Source organism: Phlebotomus argentipes, unplaced genomic scaffold, assembly GCF_947086385.1.
Source record: "Phlebotomus argentipes unplaced genomic scaffold, Phlebotomus argentipes genome assembly scaffold_4, whole genome shotgun sequence".
Taxonomy (NCBI): Eukaryota; Metazoa; Arthropoda; class Insecta; order Diptera; family Psychodidae; genus Phlebotomus; species Phlebotomus argentipes.
Genome location: NW_026776174.1, coordinates 3,070,937 through 3,081,880, shown reverse-complemented (window position 1 = coordinate 3,081,880; position 10,944 = coordinate 3,070,937). Strand labels below are relative to the sequence as shown.

The following is a 10,944-nucleotide window of genomic DNA, read 5'->3' as shown; positions in this document are numbered from 1 at the left end:
TCGGGCTGTAGGCGAGAAATGGTTGGGACTTCTCGAGTTACACTCGCCACTTCGTCCTCTCTTTCCAATCAGTTACTTCTTGAGCGTTGAACAAGTCACTTGAATTTGCATGATTAATAGAAACATATATACTGCGATCTTTAAGGTGAAAATAAGGTGAGTGTCGTGTGAAAAGTGTGAATCAGGAACGACATTTTGCTGTGCTTTGAATGAAGAATTTCTTCACGATGGCGAGCGAGAGAACACCGCTCACTACGGATATTCCTCCGGGTCCCTCCTACGTATTTCCCCGAGGATTCAACACTCGAGCTCGACAGCGACAAATCCGGCAGTTTCAGTGCTGCATTTGTGCTACATTTATGTGAGTTGCAAAGGGTTAATCAATGAGAATGTAGTGCGATTCATTCACTTCTGATTTCAGGGTGATTTTCATTGTGGCTCTGGTTATAACTGTTTCCTACACTTTGACTGCCGGAGGAGGCGGTCCTGTGGACAATTCCACCAGCACCCCGGCGTCATTTGCTTTGGAGAATGACACAGACACTCAATCTAACATCACAGACGGAGCTTTGGACGCGACAACGCTTGAAGCCTTCCAAGTTCTATTGCAACTCAGTTGGCCAATTGCAGGTAACACATTTCTATTTATTCATTCCTTGACTCATTCCATTAGGAATTGATCATTTGATATTTGATTTTAGATGAAAGTCCAGACAATTGGACGCTGCCTGAGCCCACGGAGAAGGAAATTAAGGAGTCCGTGAGTGCTGGGAAGAAAGCTCTAGGAGACAAGGAGATTCTTGAAGAGGGAATTCCCAGTCCAGATTCCGGGACACCATCTTTTCGCCACCAGAAATCGATAGTATCAACTCCTGAAGCTAGGGTCATCACGAAGCGTGGATTCGTAGAGAATCAGGCGACAAAAGACTTTCTTTCGCGACATAACAATGCCACTCGCTCAAGACGCAACTCTGCAAGGAGACACTCTGTTGGCCGGGGCATTCCCATTGATTTGGGTCAACCTCCAATCCAACTGAATTGCTCTCGCATATCCCACATTTATCGCACAGCCAATGGAAGCTGCAACAACAAGGATAATCCCCACTTTGGAGAATCACTGACACCCTTCAGACGCATCCTGAATCCTGACTATGCGGATGGCGTTGAAGAACCCCGAATGTCTGACGATGGAACAAACCTGCCGTCTGCCAGGAGGGTGTCCTTGGAGATGCACAGGCCTTCTTTTGAGTCCGATCCCAAATTCACAGTCATGATGGCGGTTTGGGGTCAGTTTCTGGATCACGACATAACTGCAACTGCTCTCAACCAGGGTCAGAATGGTCAACCGATAGACTGTTGTTCGCAAGAAGCGCAGCAGCATCCGGAGTGCTTTCCAGTTCCGATCGGCAAAGATGATCCCTATTTCGATGAATATAACGTCACTTGCATGGGATTCGTAAGATCTGCTCCTGCACCAACTGGCAGATTCGGCCCCAGGCAGCAGCTCAATCAAGCCACTGCGTTCATAGACGGATCTGCTGTGTACGGATCCACCAACAGTCGGACGTGGATGCTCAGGGAGAGAAGAGGAGGCCGTTTGAGGATGTTCCACACACCAGACAATCGCACTCTCTTGCCAATCTCCACAGATCCCGCTGATGGATGCAATGATGCTGAGCAGAATGCTGCTGGAAGGTATTGCTTCGATACCGGAGATCCTAGGGCCAATGAGAATCTCCTGCTCACATCTATGCACCTACTTTGGGCACGACATCACAACAATCTGGTGGAAGGACTGAGCAGTGTGAATCCTAATTGGACGGACGAGAAGCTCTTTCAAGAGGGCAGAAAGATTCTTGGCGCCCAGATTCAGCACATCACATACTCAGAATTCCTTCCAATTCTGCTCGGATGGGAGTTATGTGAGCACCTCAACCTCCTGCCAAGCAATGTAAGTTCTATCCCTATATCAGTTCTCTTTTAACATGTGTTTATCTTATTTTATTTTAGAAAAGTGAAGATACTTATCGCGATGACGTTGATCCAACAGTTGCAAATAGCTTCGCTGCAGCTGCTTTTAGATTCTCTCACAATTTACTCCCAGGACTAATGAATTCCACTCGCGATGGCAATACCACTGAATCTATCCATTTGCACATGATGCTGTTCAATCCCTTCTCCTTGTGGCATCCTCGAGGTGTGGACGAAGCTGTTGCAAGCGCTGTGGATACGAGCTTATCTCGACCGAATGCTCGATTTACGACAGAACTTACCGAGCGACTCTTTGAATCGCCAATGGAAAGCAGACCACAAAAGCCGTGTGGACTCGATCTCGTGTCTCTGAATATTCAGCGGGGAAGGGATCATGGACTTCCTGGGTATCCTGAATGGAGAAGGAAGTGCGGCCTCTCACGAGCGGACTCATGGCAGAAAATGCGTGGAATTATGGGCCCTGAGAGTGTGCAACGCTTGCAAACACTTTACCAGCGTCCTGAAGATGTCGATGTCTATACTGGAGCTCTTCTGGAGAAGCCAACAAACGACTCTCTCGTGGGTCCTGTGCTCCTCTGCATGCTGGGCGATCAGTTCGTGCGTCTCAAGGAGGGAGACTCTTTTTGGTATGATCTCAACTCAAAATAGAGCGTAGAGCATCTCTTATTCTTATCTTTCTCAGGTATGAACGAACCCAAGGACCTCAACGTTTCACACCAGCTCAAAGGAATGAGATTCGTAAGACCACACTGGCTGGAATTATTTGTGCCAATGCAGATGCAGTGGATCAAGCCCAAAAGCAAGTAATGCGAAGTGTCGACGATGATAATCAAATTGAAGATTGTGATTCTCTGGATTCTTTTGATTTTACTCCATGGAAAGAAAATACATTCCATGGAATTAAGGTAAATTCAGGACAGGCTAAAGTGTCAGCGCATCATTCGAAGAACAGAAATGTAACTAAACCATTAGATTAGTTGTGGGAATATGTTCCCAATTCAACCTAAAGTCATGGAAAAAGTGCAAAAATTCATAAGAATATATCAGAATTCGCTTATTGTTTCATTCGAAATTTTTAATACAAAATATGTTTACATATAAGTTGGTTAAGGCTAAAAGCTGGGTCTTGAAAATATTGAATTTTAGGCCAAAATAAATGAAAGAATCTTCGGAGGTGTTTTGCGTATATAAATAAGATCATTCACCGCCATAAAAACTCACTAAAAGGTAAGAAATTTTAGGTCTCGTCCAAGAATAATTTACAATTCTCTCTCATACATTATTTCATGAAATTGTGAAACATCTTGCTTTCACTTTCGCTCTCTTTGCTATGTTATGTTATAAGTTTCTTATCATTCAAATGTTTGTGTTTCGCGTGACTCATTTTAAGTCGTTTGCTTATATTGTCTCAAAATTGCAACATTAGCAGTAAATTTCCATCCAATATCTTAAAAGCGTTCTCTCGAACTATCGTTTTCTAAACTTTATTTTCCCCCAATCGACTTCAATATCGCATTATCGTCACACCGTCACACCTACAATTGAAGCCATAATAGTGAATTGGCCGTGTGTGTTATTGATGGGGGACTTACCCTGTGTATTACTCACTGGAGTGCATTAAGCTTCATTTCGCTTCATTTACAATTTGTGCACAAGTTCGAGTAAGTTATCAATACGCGGTATATTTCCAAATTAAGTTATTATTTAATACCCAGTTAATCACTTGTGAAAATTATCACTGTTATTGAGCTGGCGATACGGGCAATTCTGGCGGTAGTGGAGAATCGCTGAAGACCACGACAGTATCAGCAGTGTGCCGAAGATTATCCACACGGAAATGAAGAGGAGCCTCCGGAAGATTGTCCATCCAGGATGAAGGCTGTAAATTGTCACTTCGTCCACCGTTAAGACCTGCCGAATTCTCAAGTGGAGATAAGCGTTATGGAAAATTTTTCCACATCTCATTACATTTTCGGCGCATTCTCTTACTCTTCCTCTTCACTCGAGAAGCTGTCTATACGTCCATTTTCCACTACTTCGATGATATATCCATTCAGAAGAGGAATTCGCTCTCTATCCACTGACATCCTGGCAAATTGACACTTTTCCTGGCACTCTGACACAAACTCACAGACAAACTGAATGCAGATGCTTCGGCGGTTGCTTCACTTCTGCTGACTGAGACTAAAGCACCATGGCATCCACAATGTTTACTTTCTGGAGCTGCTGGAGATAATGTCGGGGGATTAGTTATCAAGCAGTGAGAGTCCAAATGTGGCTTTATAAATTATTTCCGGCAATTCCAAAAGATATTTACTCTACTTACACGTATGAGAATTAGCAAAGTATGTTGCAAAAAGATTTCATGACAGCGAAGCCATAAAAGTAGGTGAATGACAATACGTTCACACGTTAAGTGATATTGTACTTGGCATTGACGCATAATCTCATTTTATTTAAATATCTGCTTGCAAGGAGAAATTTCATAAATTTATTTATTAATAAAACCCAACATATAATTTTAATTCTAATATCTTGAATTATGCGATTAATGTAAATAAGGAAACAATAAAAAGAATCAAACTTAGTGAAAAATTAGAACAGCCGCCTGGAGACGGTGTTGTGGGCTCTGCTTCTGCGCTACTCGTTGTTTCGATTGATTCTGAACTTGTCTCAGAATGAGTTGTTTGATCGGTTGTTGATTCAGAAACATCCGTTGATTCACTAAATTCTGTTGACGTCCCTGGTTCGATTGTTGTCGAAGTGAATTGTTCTGTTGATTCACTAAATTCTGTTGATGTTTCCGGCTCGGTTGTCGTCGAAGTGAATTCTTCTGTTGATTCACTAAATTCTGTTGATGTTTCTGGCTCGGTTGTCGTCGAAGTGAATTCTTCTGTTGACGTCTCTGGTTCGATTGTCGTCGAAGTGAACTCTTCTGTTGATTCACTAAATTCTGTTGATGTTTCTGGTTCGATTGTCGTCGAAGTGAACTCTTCTGTTGATTCACTAAATTCTGTTGACGTCTCTGGTTCGATTGTTGTCGAAGTGAATTCTTCTGTTGATTCACTAAATTCTGTTGACGTCTCTGGTTCGATTGTTGTCGAAGTGAATTCTTCTGTTGATTCACTAAATTCTGTTGACGTCTCTGGTTCGATTGTTGTCGAAGTGAATTCTTCTGTTGATTCACTAAATTCTGTTGACGTCTCTGGTTCGATTGTTGTCGAAGTGAATTCTTCTGTTGACGTCTCTGGTTCGATTGTTGTCGAAGTGAACTCTTCTGTTGATTCACTAAATTCTGTTGACGTCTCTGGTTCGATTGTTGTCGAAGTGAATTCTTCTGTTGATTCACTAAATTCTGTTGACGTCCCTGGTTCGATTGTCGTCGAAGTGAACTCTTCTGTTGATTCACTAAATTCTGTTGACGTCTCTGGTTCGATTGTTGTCGAAGTGAATTCTTCTGTTGATTCACTAAATTCTGTTGACGTCTCTGGTTCGATTGTTGTCGAAGTGAATTCTTCTGTTGACGTCTCTGGTTCGATTGTTGTCGAAGTGAACTCTTCTGTTGATTCACTAAATTCTGTTGACGTCTCTGGTTCGATTGTTGTCGAAGTGAATTCTTCTGTTGATTCACTAAATTCTGTTGACGTCCCTGGTTCGATTGTCGTCGAAGTGAACTCTTCTGTTGATTCACTAAATTCTGTTGACGTCTCTGGTTCGATTGTTGTCGAAGTGAATCTTCTGTTGATTCACTAAATTCTGTTGACGTCTCTGGTTCGATTGTTGTCGAAGTGAATTCTTCTGTTGACGTCTCTGGTTCGATTGTTGTCGAAGTGAACTCTTCTGTTGATTCACTAAATTCTGTTGACGTCTCTGGTTCGATTGTTGTCGAAGTGAATTCTTCTGTTGATTCACTAAATTCTGTTGACGTCTCTGGTTCGATTGTTGTCGAAGTGAATTCTTCTGTTGACGTCTCTGGTTCGATTGTTGTCGAAGTGAACTCTTCTTTGATCACTAAATTCTGTTGACGTCTCTGGTTCGATTGTTGTCGAAGTGAATTCTTCTGTTGATTCACTAAATTCTGTTGACGTCTCTGGTTCGATTGTTGTCGAAGTGAATTCTTCTGTTGATTCACTAAATTCTGTTGACGTCTCTGGTTCGATTGTTGTCGAAGTGAATTCTTCTGTTGACGTCTCTGGTTCGATTGTTGTCGAAGTGAACTCTTCTGTTGATTCACTAAATTCTGTTGATGTTTCTGGCTCAGTTGTCGTCGAAGTGAATTCTTCTGTTGATTCACTAAATTCTGTTGATGTTTCCGGCTCGGTTGTCGTCGAAGTGAATTCTTCTGTTGATTCACTAAATTCTGTTGATGTTTCTGGCTCGGTTGTCGTCGAAGTGAATTCTTCTGTTGACGTCTCTGGTTCGATTGTCGTCGAAGTGAACTCTTCTGTTGATTCACTAAATTCTGTTGATGTTTCTGGTTCGATTGTCGTCGAAGTGAACTCTTCTGTTGATTCACTAAATTCTGTTGATGTTTCTGGCTCAGTTGTCGTCGAAGTGAATTCTTCTGTTGATTCACTAAATTCTGTTGATGTTTCTGGTTCGATTGTTGTCGAAGTGAATTCTTCTGTTGACGTCTCTGGTTCGATTGTCGTCGATGTGAACTCTTCTGTTGATTCACTAAATTCTGTTGATGTTTCTGGCTCAGTTGTCGTCGAAGTGAATTCTTCTGTTGACGTCTCTGGTTCGATTGTCGTCGAAGTGAACTCTTCTGTTGATTCACTAAATTCTGTTGACGTCTCTGGTTCGATTGTTGTCGAAGTGAATTCTTCTGTTGACGTCTCTGGTTCGATTGTCGTCGAAGTGAACTCTTCTGTTGATTCACTAAATTCTGTTGACGTCTCTGGTTCGATTGTTGTCGAAGTGAATTCTTCTGTTGACGTCTCTGGTTCGATTGTCATCGAAGTGAACTCTTCTGTTGATTCACTAAATTCTGTTGACGTCTCTGGTTCGATTGTCGTCGAAGTGAATTCTTCTGTTGACGTCTCTGGTTCGATTGTCGTCGAAGTGAACTCTTCTGTTGATTCACCAAATGCTGTCGATGTCTCTGGGTCAATGGAAGGCGATTCATCAGTTGCTAATTCGATTGGTTCTAACGTTGAATCTGTTGCCAGATCTTCATCATTGAACACTGAGAATTATATATATGTCACGTTACAAATCGTTAAACCTTTTTTTTATTGTTAAACTACTACTTCACCTTTTTCACTGTTATTCACCATAATGTAGTTTTCCATAGATAAATTTTCTCTCCAAACACTTAATGTATCACTGAAAATAATATTCAATTTCACACATTGAGCTTAAATGTTGATCATGCATACTCACTTTTCCTGCACAATTATGGGATTTGCACTGATTAAAGTCACTAATGCCAAAGTGAAATAGATCTTCATTTTGGCAATAATATTTACACCAATTCTGTTCTCTGAAAGCAACCTGAAAGAAATCGTAGCAAGAACTGACTCAAACATCGCACCTTCGTCATTTTTATAGTTTTTGGGCAGAAACGATATCGGTACTCAATTAGAATTTCTTTATTGCGTACTTCAATTTTGCAGAATTGGAAACCTCTTCTGAGTACGACACACAATTTAACATTATATATTTGGCATTATCTGTGAGCCTTATCTGATAAACTTATTAATTGGTAATTAAAAATTATTTTTATGCTATTATCGGTTATGAATAGAAGCTTTAGATTCGAAAGACACAATATATATTATCACCAAATGAATCATAACAATTTTTATGCAAATGCGAATGATCTGATACTGTTTTGAAGAACAATTGCAATTAGAGATAGTGTGAAGAGGGGAAGAAGTGTGGACGATTTATTTGTTTCCTGAATTGTCAGGATTTCTGTTGTGGATTGTGAAAAGTTTGAGTCAAGAATAAAAAATATACTTGAATCTTCGTGACTTTGTAAATAAATGTCATTGATTGTAGATTCACTTGCACTTTCCATTTCTAAGATTATTGTCTGCATTGTAGCGATTGTTATTGTGGAAGTTTCTGTCGCGTTTGATTCTGCATAAAATGATTTATCTGTAGTGTTTGAATAGTTCGTCATATTATGGAACACCTCTATTGAAACCAATTCAATGGATTTGTCTAAAACCAAATTGTCTACGGATGTTTCGTTTTTTTCTGGATCTCTTACAGATTCTGCATTATTCGATTCGCCATTTTTTTCAACTGCTTGCAGATTATCCTTATCGTTTAATGACAAGCCAGGAAGTGAGAGAACTGGAGTTAGAAGACCGCTAATAATTGGTGCATCTCTGGGTAAAGCGAGAAAAGAATGAGTATGAGCTTAGTGTATCATTTAGAAAGCATGACTTACTTGATAACACTTGAGAAATTCAGCGGAACCGCAGATACTGAACCGATGATTATTCCGGACAGCAGAGAATTGATAAAAATTCCTCTCGCGCTTCGATTCATCGTGTCTAATTTCTACCAGAGTTGAAAAGCGACTGCAGAATTACTCTGTATGAATTCAAGTTTTATAATGCTCACTAATTTGCATAATAATTTTTTTTTTAATTTGAGTGTATTCAAAACAATATGACAATTAGTCAAAATCACATTGTCAATCATTTTCAATATCAATGAAAATTATAGAATGCGGGTTGAAGAAAGAACTTTGCGGAAGGAAACATTTAGAGCAAAACAGTTGAAAGTCAGGCTTGTAGTATTTAATTATTTTATTTATTCTTTTATGGGAAAACATCAACAATTAAGATTTATCTTTTATTATTAGGATATTAAATATTTCCATCATAGTTTTTTTTTATTTTCCTTAGGATAATCCACAGATTATTTTCATTCTACCATTGATTTGCATTTTAAACGGTAAAAGTATTGATAGAAATTCTTTTTTCATGTTAAATTAATGTAATTTTAAAAGTATATTAAAATTAACGTAAATTTGAAAAACTTCCTCTTCACTTTTTTAAAGTTCCTATACACTGTTGAATTCTCAGCTTTCAGCGCTCATTCTCATTTTCGTTCATTTTAAATTCAATGATAGATTATACAGCTATTTATCAATTACATTTATAATAATAACAATTCATTATAAAGTAATTACAATAGGTAACAATTTTTCACTTTACTGATAATGTAGGGTCCTATGATTTCCTTGGTTTACGTTTTCTTTACGAGGCCTAAACCCAGCAATTACGCATATTTTCTGCGAAGATGATGCCTCAAATCGCATTCATGTCTTGTAAATCGCTCTTTTTTTACCTAAAAACATACGATTGGTTTTGTGGCAGTTCAGAACGAATTTGAATTGTCCAAAAATTTATCTCTATTGATGTTCCAAATTTTTTTTTGTATGTATAAAATCATTTCATGTTAAGTATATAAACTACTAATATTCTTTTTGTATTTAAATTGGTCGCCAGCAATGATAAATTGAAATTTTTCCCATCAATTTCTTTATGTTAATTTCCAAATATTCATTAGAAGATAGAAATAATCATAGAAATAAATTGGTTCCGTTGAAAATTGTCATTGATATTTATGATTTTTTTTTCCTTTCTCGACTATTTCATTTCAAACATTATAACAAAATTTGCGCGAATATCTCTCCAAAGTTCTCTGTTTCATTGTCAAATGACGCATGTTTCTACTACACAAATTAGTAAAAGATTTATTTTTATTAATTCTTTTAAAAATCAGTCCATTAGTGATGTTTCAGCGTGTTTATCGGTTTTTTTTTCTTTACTATCATAGTGTATAAACTTTATTATTCGTCAAGGATTTTCAATTTCAAAGATAGGTTTTTTTTGGTTCTTTATGTGCCACTGGAAATGCTCATAAAAACAATGATTTAGGAACAAAAAAGATTTCAATGAATCGATTAGTATAAGAAGGTCTTTTGAGATGTTAAATGAAATTGGTAACGAGAAAAAGTAAATAAGACAATTTCGTACTTGTAATAAAAAAAAGAAACATTTTCAATGCAATGATACTTTTCATCTACAAATTTACTCCTTTTTTACCTTAGTAATATAATTTCCGCTTTAATATCATACGTACTAAATTTTATGACCTTTCTACATTTTAAGGCTCATTTTGCGATTAATGCCTCTTGTTATACAACTTCATGTTTGGGGCATTAATGTTTTTTTTCCTATTCCTTAAGTTGTCCTCTTTGTTGTTGTTCTAGAAAAAAGGTTCCTCTCTTTTTTTTCAAAATATCTTGTTTGCTCTTCTTATACAAAATATAATTATTTCATACCTAAAAATAAATAAATAATTTCAAGCTATTTTTTCTCAACTTTCCTTAAAGGAAAATTACCTTTATATGTATGTCTATTTTGCTTAACATTTTTGCTTTCTAGCCTAATATAGATTTTTTTTTAATAGAAGAAATTTTGGAAGCGTTCTTCAATGTTTATTTGTCGAGTTGACTCAATGAAGTAACAGAAAAAAGAGTTTTACATGCCACATTTTGAAAAAGATGTAATTTTTTTTTAATGTTTCTCTTTGTACTATTATGGCTACTTTTGATGCACAAGGGATTGCACGATACTCGGTTTTCTTCATTAGAATTTAACCAGTTGAACTGAACTTTGGATAAATTTCAAATTTTAAGCAGATTTTGAATTTATTTATTTTTATATTTTTTTTTAATACATATTACAAATACATTAGAAGTGATTAGTAGAATGTCTTTCATAGTATTTCCTTTTTCGATTTCTCTTTATAAATATACTTTTTATTCTCTATATAAGAAACATTAAGTAACGGAAACTTTGTAAACATTTACATTATTTTTAACTTCTTTCCTTAGTTCATTTCTTCTTCATGTATCTGTTTTTTTTTGTTCTTTTACTTTGAGGGTAAGTGAGTGTGGGATTTAATTTGGTTTTCCTCTGA

At 37.6% G+C, this 10,944-nt stretch overlaps 1 protein-coding gene across 2 annotated transcripts; it reads left to right on the top strand.

Annotated features, from left to right (window-relative positions):
- The first annotated feature begins 100 nt into the window (after positions 1–100).
- On the top strand, positions 101–3,900 carry LOC132258322 (peroxidase). Of its 2 annotated transcripts, XR_009468273.1 has the most exons (6): positions 101–361; positions 422–630; positions 702–1,951; positions 2,011–2,618; positions 2,675–3,653; positions 3,742–3,900. XR_009468273.1 is itself a non-coding variant. In XM_059755585.1 (5 exons), the coding sequence occupies exons 1-5, from the start codon at positions 210–212 to the stop codon at positions 2,967–2,969; spliced, it is 2,514 nt and encodes an 837-aa protein (XP_059611568.1). In that variant the 5' UTR covers positions 101–209; the 3' UTR covers positions 2,970–3,900. The 2 variants fall into 2 exon arrangements, 1 of the variants encoding a protein (XP_059611568.1); XM_059755585.1 differs by having other exon boundaries at positions 2,675–3,900.
- The last annotated feature ends 7,044 nt before the right edge of the window (positions 3,901–10,944 follow it).